The sequence below is a fragment of the Solea solea genome, chromosome 17 (genome assembly GCF_958295425.1).
Source record: "Solea solea chromosome 17, fSolSol10.1, whole genome shotgun sequence".
Taxonomy (NCBI): Eukaryota; Metazoa; Chordata; class Actinopteri; order Pleuronectiformes; family Soleidae; genus Solea; species Solea solea.
The window spans coordinates 17,612,669-17,632,241 of record NC_081150.1 but is presented as its reverse complement, the minus strand read 5'-3'; the positions used below and the strand labels follow the sequence as shown (position 1 = coordinate 17,632,241).

At 40.0% G+C, this 19,573-nt stretch overlaps 1 protein-coding gene across 4 annotated transcripts; it reads right to left on the bottom strand.

Annotated features, from left to right (window-relative positions):
- Positions 1 to 237: 237 nt before the first annotated feature.
- tfap2b (transcription factor AP-2 beta) lies at positions 238 to 13,491 on the bottom strand. Of its 4 annotated transcripts, none has more exons than XM_058614079.1 (7): positions 13,292 to 13,491; positions 10,175 to 10,633; positions 8,787 to 8,865; positions 7,451 to 7,670; positions 7,231 to 7,349; positions 6,367 to 6,508; positions 238 to 2,588 (listed from the first exon to the last, which is right to left on the bottom strand). In XM_058614079.1, the coding sequence occupies exons 1-7, from the start codon at positions 13,337 to 13,339 to the stop codon at positions 2,297 to 2,299; spliced, it is 1,359 nt and encodes a 452-aa protein (XP_058470062.1). In that variant the 5' UTR covers positions 13,340 to 13,491; the 3' UTR covers positions 238 to 2,296. The 4 variants fall into 4 exon arrangements, with proteins under 4 accessions (XP_058470062.1, XP_058470064.1, XP_058470063.1 ...); XM_058614081.1 differs by having other exon boundaries at positions 8,811 to 8,865; XM_058614080.1 differs by lacking the exon at positions 13,292 to 13,491 and adding an exon at positions 10,925 to 11,549.
- Positions 13,492 to 19,573: the final 6,082 nt, after the last annotated feature.

Below are 19,573 nucleotides of genomic sequence, written 5' to 3'. Positions count from 1 at the left end.
AGCGTTGTCTCATTAATGTTATTCAGAAAGTTGTATTTTCTTTTTTAATCCCCTTGAATGTAAGAATATTCATAATTATCTCATGAAACAAATATGGCCGTATTATCATCGTCATGGGATGAAAACCCTGTTTAACATTTTCACAGAGCTCAGATCCTGAATGGGAGTCGACCCCCAACCTTCACCCACAGCCCACAGAGTATTTCCCCGGAGAAAAGGCGCGTGCTGCACACCTCGTATAATAATAAAACACATGGTTTATTATCAGTGTGATAGAAATGAAATCACTGGACAATAAGAAGCATGTCTACCCATCATCAGCACCATGACAACAGCTCTATAAGAACAGAAAAAAACCCCAAAACACTGGGTGTGAGTCCTTTAAGCCCGCCCCTGCCCCCGCCCACCTGCCCCGACAGCTCACAAAGGTCAAATCACAGATAAATAGGCCTCGTCCAAAACCGCAGGTCAACCTATTTACACAACCGTTCATTTAAATTAATATAAATAAATATTTACACACATAAATTAATACCCTCCCTGTGTTAAGTCACCGAAAATCAACCTGTTTCACAGATAAAATGCTCGTCCAACAGTTTACACACACACACACACACACACACACACACACACACACACACACAGAGGGCTGGGTAATGATTCAAAACTTTTGATATGGTATCATGATCGATATCTGGACTTCAATTCCTGAATGATACTTTTTCTCAATACCAATTTGATTAAATCTGCTCTAGTATCGGTCATCAAACACACACCAGCCTCTTAAAACAAGACACTGGGAGTTCAATTCAGAAGTCTGAGAACATGGACGCACACTATAGTCATCGTTGGTAATACCAGGCAATAACAACACACTCGGACTCGAATGACCTCAGGGCAGAGAAAAATGTGACACAAAGTTCCAACTTTTTGGGCAAAAGACACCGAAATAATGCTTTTATGACGATATTTCACATAATTTCAAAATAAAAGTCTTTGTTTTGATATGGAACTATTAATATTTCCCAATATAAACATATTTTTAATGCAAAATGAATCTATTAATAAAAAAACCATACAGAAATGACTTATTTTGTTGTACGACTGATTTACTGTGAAACAAACACGGCAGAAGTGCAATTTGCTGTGAAAAATCCGAACTGAGGCTGCGTTCGGAACTCGGACATTCTGACTACAACTGACTTTAATACTCTTTAAAGTGTCACTTACAACTTCTGCTTAAATATAAGTCTTCTCCTTTACTTAAGGTCAGTTATCGTTAAGGGGAAACGTCTTTTAGTAGTGAGACTTGACAAATTCACAATGGCCTAAAAATGCAAAGGGAGTTTTAAATTCAGCAGCAGAGAGCAACCTCCAATACATTCTTTAATTTGTTGCTAAACACTGTGTAACTTGTGCAGAACGCTCTGTTCTACTCACACTGAGCTCTTATTTTATTTAATATTTTTCATCTCTTTTTGTGCTCTTATTCTTATCAGTCTCTATTTTGTTCTTCTATCTAAATATTCAGTTGTTTCTTGTATTTTATCGATTCTGATCTCTGCATCGTTGGCTGTCAGATTATCTAGAATTATCGGGCTGGATTATTATTAAAAACCAGGAAGTGACCGTACATGGAGTATAATCAGCAGGAACGCACCATGAGCTCCAATGTCTTGTCGTGACTTCCTGTTGGCTCCAGGAAGTCAGCCAATCAGAGCACTGTTAGATTTGGGTCAGACGTCACGCTGCATGCTGATTGGCTCGCCGACTACTGACATTTAACATGGACATTAGGCGATGGAGAGGAAGTTTGATACCACAAACGTTTTAAAGTCAGATACCCAGCCCCACCCACCCACACACACACACTCATTCACTCATTCATTCATTCAGGCACACATCACATGTACACAACATTGTCTGTGGGCTGCTCACAGCGTCTCAGTCTCACAGGATGCAGGCAGGGGGAGCAAAATGGATGTAACACAGTAACCATCATGTCCTCGGGGGGAATGAAAAGAACGTAACACAGATGAAAAATCCCTCTGTGCTCTCTGACTCTGGCCCACGGGTGTGTGTCTCCTCTTCCTCTGACTCTTCGTCCTCTTCAGCCTCGTGTGTGTGTGTGTGTGTGTGTGGCCTGTCAGTCGCAGTGGTGTAAAGCTAGTGTGTGTGTGTGTGTGTGTGTGTGGCTGCTGCTGCCTCTCCATCCTTGCTCCCCTTCTTCTTCTACTTCCTCTTCTTCTTTTTCTTTTTTTATTAAAATTCCCCTTTCCTCCCCTTCCCCCGTGCTTCATTTCCGCTGCTTGTCGTCTTTGTCGCCGACCTTGTTGCCGGCGTCGCCGTGCCGGCTGTTGGGCGGGTTGTTGAGAAACATCTTGTCGAGTCCTTTGAGAGCCTCGGTGAGGTAGTTCTGGAGGGCGGTGAGGGCGGCACAGATGGCGGGCGAGCCGAAGCCGTGCGTGATGAAGGAGAAGTGGGAGAGGCAGCTCTGGATGCCGGGCTCCAGGATGGGCGAGGGCCTGGAGTTGCCCAGTGGAGTTCTGTCCTGGGCCAGCAGGTCTGTGAACTCCTTACACAGCTGTCTGCAGGGGCGAGAACACAAGATATAAAGATTTCTATATGAAAAGAGTGGCAGGGGTTTTCCTCAGGAAGTCTGATAACTGCCCGTATTCACTGTCATTAATTTTAATGACCAGAGCTTCAGTGTGCGGCTGCTGGACTCTGGACTCTTATTATTGGCACACCAGATTATAGACAACATCATAAAAATCTCAGCAGCCCAAAAGCCAGGATTCTGCAATTACCGAGAGCCTCAGAGCATCAGCTGCACATAATCTGAGGTTATTAATTTAAATTTGATTATGTTTTTTGTTTTTTTAACAGAAAGTTGCAGCAAACTAACTCTCTGCCCCAGATTAACATTTGGGAATCCAACCAAATAATTTAATCTTAATATTTTCACCATTCTATTAGTTAATAATTTGCTTTTAAAGCATAAATTATGAACAGAATCCCTGTCCAAACCAGTGGTTTCCTCAGTAAATGTAACCAAACACACCTGCTTCAAAGCATATTTTTCAAAAGTAAACATTATGGAAACACAAAAAGAGCACATTGTGTCATATTTGTTTAAGAATACACAATATGTTGTATGAAATGAAACAATTTTAAACATCACTCCATCATCTATCACGTTACAGTGTGATCATCACTGCAGATTCACATTGTTTAACCCACACATCAGACTTCTCTGTCTCTGTGCAGTGTTTTCTGATTGTTGCACATTATTATGATGCAGTGACGTAGTCGTGGATACAGTGAAGCCAAAGACAGAATAAAATGACGACATTAAAGCCGTTAAACAAGGATGATTTTATAAAAATCATTCTCACTCGCCCAAAGTTAAGTAACTACAGCTGTTCAGAATTTAGTGTCAAATCAGTGTATTTACAGGATTATTGTCCTTTAAGTGATTTCCCATAGGGTCTTTTATTTAGTTTAGTTTTTCTTTTTTGATTCTCCCTCCATCCACTTGTGCCTAATTTTCATATTACCAGTTTTTCCCAGAATGCCTTTTTGTAAAGTAAATGTGATGCTGTGATCAGCTGCTTCAGTATAAAGTGTAGTTTCCCCATGAGATTATTTCAATTAAACACATTGAGTATTTCATTCCCCTGAAAATATGGCCTATGGACAACTGTCTATAAAGTACATTTAAATAAAGTTTTATTTATATGTGTATGTGTAATGCACATCTAGTTTATGCTGAAATACGTTTAACAAATATCCATCAAGAAATGCAGACAAACATTCCATCAAATGCCAAAATCAGTGAAAGACCGGCCTTTTCTTTAACCCCCGCATAAATATTTGTGATATATTATATTATTATATAAATATTATAAACAAACCTTAATTGTTAACCTGTAATTCATATGATGGGTTATTATTCTGAATCAGTACCGCAACTAACGATCATTTTATTTAATAAAGTGATTCATCTGTTATTTTCTCAATTCATTGATTTTGTTTGGTTCATAAAACGTTTATTAGTGTTTTCCCCAAACCTCGTGATTATTAAGTATATATAAAATATCCACTGAAGCAAAGAAACGTCCGAAAAACAGGAAACATTTTATTTATCAATTAAATAACACACCTTTAAACCAAACAGTTGATTCATTTAGTTATTACCGCAGCCCCAAAATGCATCTTAATTATATATTAAATTTGAGAGCATCTTTAAATGTAATGATGATTTTTCAGTATGTTGTCCTCAAATTTTAGGCCCAATTTTTTTTATTATTTTCTAGAGATCCATCTTTTTTAGATTCTCACACACACACACACACATACTGAGGCCTCGGGGCAAAACTGCAGCAAATGAGTGACAGGCTGTGGAGGCCGAGCCCAGCTGGGTTTAGGGGGGTGAGGTGGGGGAGGGTGGGGATGGTGGGGATGGTGGGGGGGGGGGGGGAGAGTAGAGAGGAGAAGCCGCCACCTCGGGCTACACTCAAGGCTCTCGCTGTTGTTTTCTGGCGACTTGAAACACTTCACTGCTAAATAATGAATTTCTAACAGGCAGCAACGAGACACACGGTGCTGGAACAGGTTTGAATGGGAGCATCAAACACAAACACACACACACACACACTGACAGGCAGGTGGTTTATGCACTAACACGTCCAGCAAACGGCGCTTATTTATGCAAGCTTCCAAAAAATACCACTCTTTTCAGGAGCTCTAACTCAACACTGGGGAGAACAAACGGACCCAGATTAAGATTAAGTATCTGTGTTTTAATCCACATTTAAACCCCCTTTGTAAATAAATATATAAATAAAACTTCTGAGTGCAATCACAAACACCTCAGGTTCCGTTCCTGCACTTTAACGGCCGTAAACATTGATGAATATAAGTAACTTTTATGAGGAGAGTGTGTAAAAAAAACACACACACACACACACAGCAAGGATCAATGGTGAAGACCGGAGGCTCCAAACACTTCCAACAACAACATCAGAGCTGTTTTATTTTTATATTTATTTGTGTGTTTTTTTATAATGTCTGTGAGCTACAGTCCACATTAAAGTGTCCGGCATCAAATGAGGCTCAAGTTAAAGGTTATTGTAGTAGTTAGTGTGTTGTTGTAGTTATTGGTTAGAGCTGGAAAAACACAATAAGCTGCACTATATAATAACATGTGTTGGAAATAATTGACATTTTTAACCTTTGTTGTCGTTAAAACATCGCGTGTGTTGAATTTAGCGAGATCTACTAATACAAACGCAATTATTTCAATATAAAAAATTACGTTTCTAATTATTAATTATCAATTTTATTCTGAAACTTGCCTTAATTACGTCATAATAAGATGATTTTGTTTTTTAAGTTACCTTAATATACTTGCATGGGATTTTCCGGTTGGCTGCCATATGCAACTTCACCCCTAGGTGTCACTAAAAGCGACACACTGGTGCTTTAATGTTTTTGCTCTGTCATGTTTTAAATCTTTGTGAAGGTTGAATATTTAACTGAAATAGAAACGTTTTCTCTACCTTACGTCACATTTGACATCCGGATATTTAAGCTTATGTCACAATATTTTTTTTTTAATCATACATGACTCAGCATTTATGTGCCATTTTCTTCAGTCGCAGAACTGACTTTTTCTGTGTGGTGAATTTTTTAGTCACTCATTCCACCACAGGTTACTGTGTGTGTGTTCTTGTATTTGTTTCCTCTTTAGGACCTTTTTTTTCTGTCATAAACACTGACCTTGTCAGGATCAGTAGAGGCCAAAACCTGGTCCTAATTGGAGCTGGTTAAGTTTAGGGCAGAAATTGTGGATTGTGGTTATGGTTAAGGTTTTTGCATAGTGTGTATGTGTGGTGTGTGTGTGTGTGTGTGTGTATGAGGAGGCTTCACCCTCATGGAGACTCATTAAGGCCCCAAGGGGTGATTCATTTCAACACTCATTGGATATTTGGGTAAAATGGGCGCCCTGTTTGACAACCTGCACTGAAAATAATTTTTTTGGATAAACCTTTTCCAATTTTTGAGGCCAAATACAGTCGATTATATGTCAATGTTTTTGATAATTTGAACATTTAAATATGATAACCTCAGTTGCACAAAGCAGAAATGCAGTGGAGACATCTTAAAAGTTATTTTTCCCAGTTAAAATATAAATCTTCTTGATATTCATCAGTAAAATCCGATTTTTCCAGTCAGTTTCCATATGAGCTTGACTGCAGACATATCTATATCTTGTATATGCATACATGTGTTATGTCCTCCATGTCAGACCACATCAGGCCATAAAAGACACAATCTAATCAAACGCTCCATCAAACTCACTTTGTCGCCAGCAGCATGTTTTTCCGCGTGTGCAGCTCGTTGGGGTCCGCGTGCTGCCGGTTGAGGTACTCGCTCACGGCTTTGGTGGGAAACTCCGTCTCGCAGATGTAACCGAAATCCCGGGCCAGGTGGACCGCTTCACCTGAGGGTGGGGAGTGGGTGTGGAGAGTGGGTGTGAGTGTACTCAGAACACGCTAAATGTCGTAGACAAAACAGTTCGCTGCAATTTAACTGTAGAATGTGTTTACTTGTTTGCTATTTCTTAAATAAATATAATACAATCAATATTAGTATCTTATACATAGCATGTTTACCGACCACAACATCTCTTACGCACCAAAATACCCCGAAATGGATAAACATGTTCACATTTGTTGTGTAAAAAGAATTTAAATGACTTATTTGTTTGCAGAAAAGTGAGAAGTGTGAGGAAAAATAGCGCCAATCTGGTTTAAAAACACCAATATTCTTCTAAGCAAACACTGGGTTTAGTAAAGGAAGTACATTTAATCTATAAATGTAGGAACAAATGTGGAATATTAATAATATAAACGAGATATTAAAGGTGACACTGACTATTTATTCATGGCAAAACTCTCTCTCCTGAAGCCATTATATAAAAAACAAAAGTCTGTGAGGTCATAATCTCTGTAATCCCTAGATTTTTGGCTGTGCGTAATTTGAGCGTAATGTTTTGGAACGACACATTTTCTGTTCTGAACATCTGTAGTATAATATAACACGTGTTTGGGTCATTTTTTGGGGGGAAACATGGCGTGTTTGTTTGTTTGTATATGAAATAGAAAATGCTGGCACAATATTGATGTGTGATTTAAAAAAAAAATAAAATAAAAATGAAATCACCTTCTACAAGAGACGTTAGTAATGTGACGTTGGCAGCTTTGCGTCTTCCTGCAGGTAAATTCAGTCCAATCTTCTCCAGTTTTTCCCTCAAACACTTTCCACCGTTTTTGGACTTTGCTCTGTAAGAGAAATAAATACATTCAGAACAATTCAGAGTAGTGCACATACACGTGTGTGTGTGTGTGTGTGTGTGTGTAAGGGTACGAACAACCTCCTCTACCTTCTCAGCACTCCTCCTAACAGGGAGGCGTTGAGGCACTCGGGCGGGGACAGTCTCCTCTGCACCTCCCCTACGGTCACTTTGTACTTGGAGGTGGAGCTGAGCAGCGACAGGCGGCCCGGTACCGAGCAGAACACCTCGTTAATGTTGACGGTGATTCCACCGATCAGGCCGTCCTTACCGAGCATCAGAGAGCCCACGTTTTTGGGAGGCATTGGAACTGGAGGAGGAAGAGGAGGAAGAAGAAAACATCAACAAACGTCTCCTCAAATCCACTCTGCACACATGCATGACCGCGCGCGCTCATCCCCGGCCCAATGAGGCGCCCACGCGCCGGGCATTAGCTGTTATTTAATGTCGCGCGACATTCTCATTACAATATTATCGATTGTTGATTGGCTCGCGCTCCCAAATCGCATTAACCACCTCCCAGTCTTTTCTCCACGGCCGGTTTAACTCCCACCAGCAGCTCCACTCCGGAAGCTCCTGCATCCAGCGCGTTAATGCGCGCGCTAATGGCGTCAAAGATTTTTTTCCCCTGCCATGTGTGCTTGCGTGCGTGCACGTGTGCGGGCAAACCGAGGCCAGTTGGAGGGAGTTATTTTTTTTTTTTGATGGCTCCACGGGGGATAATACCGCAGATTAGCTCTAAACGAGCTCACGAGATCTCCGTGAGCGGTACCATTTATTACATCAGCGGCTTAAATGCCCCGCGGGGAGCGCAGTCACTCCACAGCCCGCTAACTAAATCACCGCACATCATCATCGTCATCATCGTCATCTGAGCGGCAGTCACTCACTGACTGACTGACATATCAATATACCGGCATGTTTAACCCGCATTTACACACCTGAGCCATTAAAAAAAACACTGGATTTATATAATTAACCCAAATATACACGTTTAAAACCCATACATCTTATTTTATTACACAACAGAAAATGACTTGTAGTCGTAAACATACATGTAATGAATAGATTTATACATAATAAATAATACAAATGAATGATTTTTTTTTGGGGGGGGGGGGGGGATCGCAAAAATAATAATAGAACATATGGTTAATTATGGACATAGTGGAGAAATACTGGTACTTGTGTGGGTATACTTTTGTATTTGTGACCTTTTTAGGACCTTGTCAGGACCAGAATTCCTCATGGAGACTTTAAAACCTGGTCCTAATGAGGCACAACCTCATTTCTGAGCAATTGGTAAAGGTAAGGGCTAAGATTAGGTTTGTGGTTAGGTTTAGGTTAATTTACAGGTGATGGCTAAGGTTAGTGTCCAAGTGAATGGGAGTCCATGCAGTGTCCTGAGTAGAATAGCTGTACAAACCTGTGTGTGTGTGTATGTACACACCTTTCTTAATTACCGATTGGTCCAGGATGTTCGTTCCGTTGGTGTCGTCAATGGTCTGTCACAATCAAACACACAAATACACGTCATCACTATGGAGCTGCTTCAAACAAATAACAGCACCAGGGGAAAAAAAGTGTAAATTATTTAGGTCAAAACACAAAAGAAGAAAGGAAAACTCTCATCCTTCATCCTCACGTGAAATAAATGAATCCTCTCTCTCACACACACACAGCCGAACACTGGCACAACAAAGAAAGGGGGTAAAAAAAAAAAGCCCAACCAAGATTAATTTGTTGAAACAACACATTTATACGAGGTTAATAAATGCGTGACACAAACAGAGCAAGCCAGAAATGAGAAGGTATAGTGGAGGTTAAATGGCAGACGATTCGTGATGGTTGTGCCCCGAGGGCGTGAGCGAGAGGAAGATGAAATCCCACACAAGCTCTCACACTATAAAAGTCCATTTCACACAGTCTTTACTCTGCTCTGTGAACCTTTACTGCAGCAGCAGCAGCATTCACTATTAAATCCATATCATCCTGGAAGAAACAATAATAATAAATCCTTATTTCACAACAAATGGAATTAAATTAAATCAGAAATGACTAATATTCTGAGTTGTTATTGCTGTGTAAAGGCAGGTTGGTGTGAATTTACAGCTTACAGCTAATTTACAGCTTATGCCACATATCAGCATCTTCTCATCTCACAGCCCTGAGGGAATAATATTTATGCTGCTGTTGCTGCTGCTGCTGCTGCTGCTCAGAGGTCACTGACCTCTGCTCTGAAAGCACAAGGAAACACGCCAACACCAGAAGTAGACAGCTGTCAACAGCAACCACTGTGCAGGGCTGCTGTTTCTTTGGAAACTGCAATTTTTAATGTTCCTTTATACAGATATTTATTTTTTTCTGTAATTGCATCCACATTTAAAAGGCCAAAAACAGTGTTAATATGCTAAAAAACAGCCTATATACTGACGATTATATGGATAAAATGTGAAATATTTAAAGATTGAGTCGTAAAAATGTGGGATAATTGTGTTTTAAATTTTTTTAAACATAAATCTGAGGGAAAACATTCACAGCAGTTGTGTTCAAAATAAACAAACCTAGTATCGATATATATTAAACATTTTGTTGTATCACAGTACATTGTTCATGAATTATGAAACTAGAAAGTCTTACATTTTACATAAAAAAGTAAAATTGCTTTTAAATAATTCAAAATATTGGTTAAAAATGAATCTGAATTCTACTTTTTTTTTTTAATAATAATTTGGCAAATATTGTGTCACTGATGTCATTAAATAACTTTTCCACACACACACAAAACATTAACCCCGGTGACCTTTGACTCACCTGAACATCCTCCATACCGTGCAGCCCGTGCAGCAGCCCGTCGCCCATCCCAGAATCCAGTCCCGGGTGGGTGGAGTGCAGCAGCACGTCGGGCCTCCGTACACCGTAGTCCCGCCGTGGGTCAAGACCGGACAGCTGAGGCAGCGAGGCCCGCGGCTGCGCCAACAGAGCCGAGCTGTCCATCCGTTCCCCGACGGCGTCCTGCCGCTGCCGCGCGCCCCATGCGCCCTGCTGGCTCTGGTGCAGGGAGTTCAGCGAGTACGGGTCGCTGACGTGGGAGTACGGGTCCTGGCTCTGGTAGTGAGCGAGCGGCTGATACGGCGGCGGGAAGTACGGAGGCTGGAAGTCCGACGAGGGCGCGTGAGACAGCGGCGGCGCGCTGGAGTAGGGTCCCCCATGCGACACGGAGCCCAGCTGGGACAGGCGCGAGCTGTGGCTCGAGACACCGTCATGCCGGTCCTAGGAAAAAAAAGGAGAAAAGGGGAAAAATCATCTCTCTGCAGAATTAGATCCACATTTTAAACAGAATGAGGAGGGAAAAAAAAGGCCCGTGGATCGTGATGCATTTATTAAAGTGTTGCCTCTGGTGAAGCAGAAATGACTCTGGATCTCGTGAACATAAAAGAGCCTCGAGCTACAATGTTACAGCTTCATTTAAAAAGCTCAGAGCGATTCACCGTTTGCGCAAAAAAAAAAAAAAAAAAATGAAAATGAAAAGAAAAGAAAATGACTGAAGGGAAGGAAACTCACCGCGGTGGAGTAAGAATGAACTAACATCTGTAAAGCCTCTCTGGGTGTCACGAGTGGGCTCCCGGTAAAACAGCAGTGCGCTATAGTGGAGACGTTGTTTGGCCCAAACAGCCAAACTCATTCCAGGAGAAAAAAGCCGCTCGTGTTGTTTTTTTCAGTGTCAGACTCGGCCTGATCTCCAGCTCCACACTGAAGCTTCCTGCGCCCGGAGCTGCCGCCGCTCTGACTGTGAGCACCGAGCTCCCGCCTCTCCTCTCTACCCCCGGTATATGGAGTAATTGTTATTCATGACTGGGACTTACAGGAATATTAATGTGCGCGAGGCAGGGGGACTGGCGACACACGGAGCGTGAAGCCTCTCGCGCAACCGTGAGTGACGTTTAAATTCCACGGAGAGCTGAAACGACGCGCGAACAGCAGGATATGTAAAAGAAGAAGAAGAAGGAAGACTCTAACTCTCGTGTTCAGACAGGAGAGAGCAGAACAGGGTCCCCAGACCCGCGAGGAATCCCCCCCATCACAGACATAATCGCTTTGGGGGACTTTTGAAAACAAAATCTGACGCAAGGAAAGCGCACGCTCCTGTCTTTGGAGACACTTTGGCACAAACCATTTGTGCGCAAAAGGCGTTGGCGTCAGAGGATGGCTTTATACTGTCTGATCAGCTGAGTTAACATGCATGTGTCAGTTCACAATCACTGTTTACATTCGGGTAAAACACTATTTGGTGTCTCCTTTTTTTTACGCACAGACTGCTGCGCAAAAGACGTTGACGTTGCGAGTCTGTGAAAAGCAGTACACTGTCTGAACAGCTGGGGTTAAACGGATGTGTCCGAGTTTACAATCACAGACTTGTGGCTTGTTAATAAATAGAGCAAATGTTTGCACCAAAGTAAAAATGCACTTTTACGCACACACTCCAACATCATTCATGCGCAAAAGGCTTTGTATTTAGACGTCAGTGGACACAGTGGTGTGTTTCCTGAACAGCTGGGTTCATATGAGCGGGTCAGAGTTTCAAATGATTCTTAACGGTTTTCTCCAAAGTCAAAGGTGACTTTTACGCACAGACAAAACTCGCAAACGGCGTTGACGTTACAAAAAAGCAGCAGACGTGCATGGACAGTCGTGAAATGTCTGAACAGCTGGTTTAACAAGAATGTGTCACAGATTTGTACCCTGTAGAGTAAAAGTTTGTACTTTTACGCAAAGACGCCAAAACTCCTGCATCGACATTATTTTTGCGCAAATATCGTTTGGTATGTATTTGGATGTGTGAGTGAATCCTTCACACATCCTTCCACACATTTATATCTTGTTATTATTTAAGTTAAAGACGTTTCATCCAATGTTAAAGTCCTCTTTTACGCACAGATGCAACATTCCTCTGTCTTCTTCCTCTTCTTCCTCCCCTCGCTCCCACATTTCTCCTTCAGAGTACTAAAGTCACACTCGTGAAGAATAAAAGGCGCCTCTCGTTGTTTCGCAGCTGTGTTTTTTTTTAACGACTCAAACACAAACACACACTCGAGACTGTGGCTGCTGGACGCACGAGGGGCTCGTGTGAACGGTGTCAAGAGTCAAAAGGAGTGATTAAACGCTACATTGTAGTCCACGCAGCCCCTCTTTGCCCTCGTGGATGACTTGTTTAACAACATCACAGCTTCCCCGACCCCTCCCTCCCTCTCTCGCGCCGTGGGAGAAAAGCCATGTGCCGCACGAGACAAGAGAGGCTTCCCACCGGGCTGAGCCGAGGGGCCTCGCGAGCGATCTTTTCTTCCACCGCTTTGTGCTCCAGCCCATTCAGCGCGAGCAGCGATTCTCCCCCACTCCTCCCACCAACACCACGCGCGGCGGCATTTCTCCTCCCTGCCCTCGCTCGTATTTAACAAAATATTGTTCTGGGATGAAAGCCAAACGATTAACATCAATATCCCTGACACGCCACCCTGCTCTGACCCAGCGTCTCTGCTTCTGTCATGTCCTTTCACAGCAATTAAAAACAATATATATGTATAATGCACTCTATTTTTAATCCTATATTTTCCCTACATTTCTATACTACTTTATTAGTTACACAGGCAAAAAGACCAAATGCAAATTATCTGTATCAATGTCAAATATATTCCTTTTACATCATATGATCCACACAGTGCGTTAACCTGCGCCCAAAAAAAGTCAAATAAAACGAAATCCAGAGGTCACGTTTAAGGAAAAATTTACATTTTTCACTCAATATTTGCTGCAGTTCACATTCACACACACTTAACACACAGATAACAGGCCGTACAGCCTGAGAACGCACTCAACAGCAGCAGCAGCAGCAGCAGCAGGTGAAAGACACAAACATCTGGACACAAACGTTACCTCGTAAATGTCTTCATACTTGACATTCTCCACTAGTTTCCACAGCATGGTCGCGTCTCCGGTGTCGGTAAACCGAATGCAGCCAAGTGAGGAAGGGACGTCTCAACTCTCTCTCTCTCTCTCTCTCTCTTCTTCTCCCTCTCCCTCTCTCTCGCCCTCCCTGTGTGTGTGCGTGTGTGTGTGAGTGGGGAACCCCTGTAAAGGCTGCACGCTTGACTTTACTGTAAGGATGGGGCGGGATAACAGCAGCAGCAGCAGACTTGTAAAACGAGAGAGCGATTTTTTTTTTATGAACAAAACAGGAAATACATGTTTTATTTATAATATGCTTCTACAGTTCCCAAAATAAAAGCACAGTTGTTCAACTAACAAAGTATTTAAAAGTGTCCACACACAGTTCTGGAGAATTCTGGCTTCTTATTCTGAATTCTTCTGATGTTGATAAAGCTGATCATTTAGTTGATATCACTTGGATTAACATGCTCGGCACAGAAAATACATTTCTGAAGGTGACAAATGAAAGCAAAAATCATCATAAACTTCGGTTCTTACATTCTTGTGTTTATTTTTCCCACTTTTTATTGAATCTGTTTTCTTATTTTTCATCATTTCAGATTTGAAAACTTGTGTTTTTCTCTCATAAATGATGGTGGACCCTCTGCGGCTCCATACCACTTTATTTTTTTGACAATACCAATATCACAACCTTGAAGTTCTACCAATTTTACGTCTCATAAATGTGTCTATTAATAAGTCATTTATTGATCTAGTGCATTCATCACAAAGATACAACTATGTAAGAAACATCTTCCAGGTCACTCAATGAAGTTTTAGGGTTGGTGTGTGCGTGACCTGTTTAAACACCAGGTAGAGCAATGTTTATTATAAATATCATAACACTTATAACACATAATCATCTCAGTGAGTCACAGATCCTCCGCCAGTGTCCAGAAAACCTTCAGTGCTGCAGCGGTGGTGACTTTCAAACTCCTGTTGAGCTCTATATATATATAGTCTTATGAGGCCTATAACCATATCGAGTCTAATTATTTCTCAATGACTTTATTGTCATGGAGAACACCTGCAGAAAACACAGGAAACATGTATGCATGTTTTAAAACAACACATGTTTCAGGAGAAACAGGTTTAACATCTGCTGTGGGAAAAAAAGTCAATTACATATGAAGTATTTAAATGTTCCATTCTCGATATGTAACGAGTGTTTGGACCGATAACTGATACGATATATACTGTAATGACTGTACACTGTTCTCCACTATAGGGAAAAAGAACATCATATTTTGCAAACTCATGCCACAGCAGAATAAAAATAAATAAATAAACATGAAAAAAAAAACCACAAGTATGGAAGTCAAGGAGGCAGCAGCTTTTTCAGTCTACTGATTTAATCACTAGTCATATCGAGGGATAGGGAATGGGATTATACCACTTTTTGTGTCCGATATCGATATCACAAACTCAAGTATCTACCGTTATCGATGTTAGTCCAATACAAATACATATTTTAGACCATTTAAAAAGCTGTTAACACATTTGTGTGTGGAGTCATTTCAAACACATAATTCCCCGACTGTGTCACAAATGTTGTTCTCCCCCAAAAAGGAGAAATAAACAGACCAAACATGACTTAGCCAGAATGTAGTAGAGTTTTGGATTGCATCAGATATTACGTTTGTATCTGTCCGATATCTGATCCAGTATCGGACAGATACCCGTCCCTATTAAGGGATATATTAAATAAATATGAAATATTTGATCCAATACCAAAGTTGTTCCAGTAATGTTGTTACAAACACAAATGTGTTAATGAGTTAATATAAGACATAAAAACAACACCTTCAGACTTTAGCTCAGTACTGTTTTTATACATTTATTTATTTGCTGACTGTTTAGTCTTGTATTTATATGACAAACACACACACAAACTGAAGCCTGAGTATACAAACAGTACATATGTCCCTCACAGTTAGCACCGCCCGACATACAGAAGCTGTTTGTGTTTGCAGTTCTTCTTCAGCTGCCGTCATCATCATCATCGTCCTGCTGCTGCTCTCTCACATGTTCAATCGTGGTGTAATTTATTGCTCTATTATCCCTGATTACAGTGTAACACAGGACAGTGTGTGGTGTTACATTAAACACACACACACACACACACACCTGAAACTCATATATCCAACCTGATTACATCAGCTGTATTTGTATAGCACCAAATAACTTAAGGGCATTTTACAATGAAAGAGAAACGGAAACACAACAGTTTAAAGGAATAAAAAACTCTCTTTCAATAGGAAGAACAAACTAGAATACATACAATCTTTATAATATACATTAATATACATTTATAATACATTAATATGACAATATAGGATACATATGCTATGTAAACATTGAATACATCAACTGTTTCAGCTTTAAATGAACTAGTCGTGGTTCATAAAAATGTTGACTAGTGTTTTCCCAAAACTTTGAAACGTTGATGTTCACAAAGGTCTTGTTTTGTCCACGAAACAAAATGATTTAATTCTTATATGAAGCAAAGGAAGCAGAAAATATTCACATTTAAGAAGCTGAAAATGTAAAAAACTCGTTTTAATCATTAAAAAAAACACTCAAAATAGTTGATGCTGCCCTAAACATATTGTTTTTAAAATGTAATGCATATCAATGCTTGTGATTCCTATAGCAACAAATATAGGTTTCTCCTTTTCCTATATATGATAAAATAGTGTCATTAAAAAGATGAATCTTTTAACCTGTAGTATGTCATATTTAATATTTCTCGATGTAATCATGACACCTGTTCACCACTGTATGTACAGAGAGATGACCAACACTGAGTCATCATCATTCACATGAATCACAGAGAAAAATGGCGTACTTGCCCTTTAAAACACATAGACATTACATGAACTGATCAGAAGAAACACACATATACACACTAATATACATGAAGCCCATTCAAACCTATAATAAAGGACACCGTTGTGTGTTGTCTTGTTTTAAAACGGTGAAATGTCCCTTTAACCCCACCCCTTTGATGCTTCAAGTGTGTGCAAACTGCTCCCCCTAGTGTCTGAATGCCACACATGCATCCTTCCACACTGGAATCAAACATACATCAAATCTATAAGATCTAGTTTAATATTTTCAAAATAAAATGACATATTATTAGGAACATCTTTGCTTGAGTAGTTTTATTTAAGTATTTTTGAATGTTGATTTAAGATAAGATAAGAGTCCTTTATTAGGAGGAAATTTACATTGTAATTAGGGCAGTGAAGACATTAAATATGAAGGTAATACTGTATATAAGAAACATGCTTTTACACATGTGTGAAAGTAAATAATATAGAAAAACAATAACAATACGACAATAAAAAGATAACATCAACAAAACAAAAGTGCTTAATAAAGTTTCCACAAAGTTACTTTGTATCATGTTTGTTAACATGGCAACAACAACACTTAAGATCCAAAGAATAATAATAGAAAAACTGGCACAGAGATTTGTATCAGACATGAATGTTTCAGAGACACGGCTGTTCTCTTCTCATGTTCTCTGGAATGAGCCAGTGCCAGAGATTCACCCATTCATCCCTCTCTTCTCCTCTCCTCTCCCTCACACACACACACACACACACACATGGCAGGGTGAGGGTGGTGCATGACTGTCAGCGATGACAGATGTCCTGACAGTCTGGACGTCTGCAGGCTCGCTCGTGGTTTTGTTGTCCTGCAGGGCTTTTGACATACGATGTATCGGCATAGTACAAGCGCGCGCACACACACACACACTTTCCTCCTCATTTGCTTCATTTCATTTCCGTTTCCTCGTAATTTTTGGTGATTTTTGGTGATGGAGGAGGCTGAAGATTCTCTCCTTTTAACCTGATTTAAAGCCTTTTTGTTTTTGTTGGAACATCTGTAGCAAATCTAAACAAGAAATACATGTTTTGATTATTATTCCCAAAATAAAAGCATGGTTGTTCAGCTGCCAAGTATAAGTGTACCCAGACAGTAGAGCGGAAACAATTACTCGATGAATCGATTATTAATCCATTACCAAATGAATCGTCAACTATTCTGATCATCGATTTCATGATTAAAACAAGATTTCTGATTGTTTCAGCTTCTTAAATGTAAATATTTTCTCCATATTAACAAAGAAATCATTACAACTCAATCAAGACATTCAAGAACGTCGTCGTTTCCAGGTTTGACAAACGCTGAACAACGTTTTTTAACGTTTTCTGACATTTTATGGACCAAATGATGAGGAAATACGGGACATTTGAATGGATTATGAATATAATTGTTATAGTTGCAGCTCTGACAGACAGTTCTGCTAAATTCTGGCTTCTGTCACACCAAGTCCTGGTTTGGACACAAGAGTTTTTGTTGATAAAGCTGATCATTTAGGTTTAGATTTGGAAATGACTCACTTAGAATATCACAGGTGTCCAACGTATGGCCCGCAGGCCAGAACCGGCCCATCAGTGGGTCCAATCTGGGCTCTCAGGAAGAATTTGTGAACATTTCAAAAAGTTTCAGGAAATTTCAGGCTGTTCAAATGTTCTGTAAAAAAGATACTTCATATCCTGTAAAATAAAGGAAAACAAGTGTTGAACTAAAAATGAGTTTGACTCACAATCTGTAATCTTTGACTTAGATTAACGACGTCAGTCTTTACATTCTTGGGTTTATTTATTCTATTCATTTTCAGTCTTTCTTTATCATCCTGAGAGTTTAAAAGCATGAACTCACACTTCATAAGGATTTTATTGGGAAGTGTCTCAGATATCCATATATACTGTATATGCACTCTATCCATTTATTTTTGTACTCATGCTATATTAATTTAACTTGTTTTTTATAAGGTATTTATTAATTCATTTGCTACCATGTATTTTAGGTGTTATTTTAAGTGGAGACTGGAACCCTTTTATCTCACATTATGTTGCTAAATATATATAATATATAATATAAATATATAAACCATATAAAGGATGTTAAAAGACGTCTAAGTCTTAAAACTACAAAAACAAATCCACCATTGTGTTCAAATAAAGGGAGATGACTTGAAATATGTGATAATAATCCTTTATTGTTGTCTGAAAATTATAAATTCAGTTTCTCTTTATGTTCTTAACTTATGCCAATATGTACATTATAATAGAATTCATTCAAATGTCTAATATTTCAGGGATGTATTACGTTGTATTTCATCTGATTAGTTTTTTTCAGTGGAAATTGTTAAAATATGTGTTTTTGAAATGACATATTTAACCTTCTCATGTTTCCTGGACATAAATGTGTTCTTTTAAAACAATTTAGCCGCGTAATTCTTGTACATTTTATAAATATCCTCGATTATAAGAAATAGGCGTCTCTTCATGGTGTGTGATTGTTGTGTGTTGACAGGCTGCAGTTCAGCGGGTGACCACTAGGTCGCACTGGAGCACCACAGAAAGAAGGAAAGACGACGATGAAAGTGATGAGGCGCCAACATGGAGGCCAGAGTTCAGCCTTTACATCAACAATCACCATCATCAGCATCATCAGGTCAGTTTCTCTCTTTTAAAAATAAGTTCCTGGTGATTTGACTGCGTTTACACGAGCATCATTCAGGGCATAATCTGTTGTAATCTGATTACAAAAGTAAAGAAGTCCCATTAAAGTTACACAACACACAACAAAGAGAGAAGTCAACTGAAAAGTAATCAACTGATTTGAGAAACTGAAAAGTTCTGCCTCAAAATGGCACTGAGCGAGTGGGGTGCGTTCCATTTTGATTAGAGTCTGGAGGAACCTTTGAATGTTGTGATGTCAACAAAGTTTGGAATTATATTCCCACAACAATGTGCAATGTATAAGAAATAGTGCCCTCTAATGGTGAGACTGCAGACTCCTCCTCCTCCTTTGCTCACGCCTCCTTTTCCGAAGCACTTCTGGGAACTACGGTGGCCTGTGCAGACCAGGCAGGATGTTCCTCTACTTTTTTTTCTTTCGCATTGTCAGCTTCAAAACAACGCGCTTGTGTGTCACCGTAGAAACGTGCACATGACACAAAACGGCGGAGTCTAGTGTTTGTTTCTCGTGTCTAGAGGTTTTTGTTGTGGTCTTATTTTGCTGTGGCGCCCTCTAAAGGCAGAAGAAGAGTATGTTTCACTAATGTTTAGTTAAATTCACTGAGCTGTTGCCACATTTGTGTCCATAATAACAGTACATTAAATAACTGTGTGCTTGACGCTTGAATCT

What these genes read in the sequence shown, in the direction of transcription:
- tfap2b (XM_058614079.1), bottom strand. Translation starts at nt 13,339, where the DNA reads ATGCTGTGGAAACTAGTGGAGAATGTCAAGTATGAAGACATTTACGAG. An exon ending in ACGGTATGGAGGATGTTCAG is followed by an intron (nt 8,866 to 10,174) that starts GTGAGTCAAAGG and finishes TGATTGTGACAG; the next exon opens with ACCATTGACGACACCAACGG. An exon ending in TTAGGAGGAGTGCTGAGAAG is followed by an intron (nt 7,350 to 7,450) that starts GTAGAGGAGGTT and finishes TTTCTCTTACAG; the next exon opens with AGCAAAGTCCAAAAACGGTG.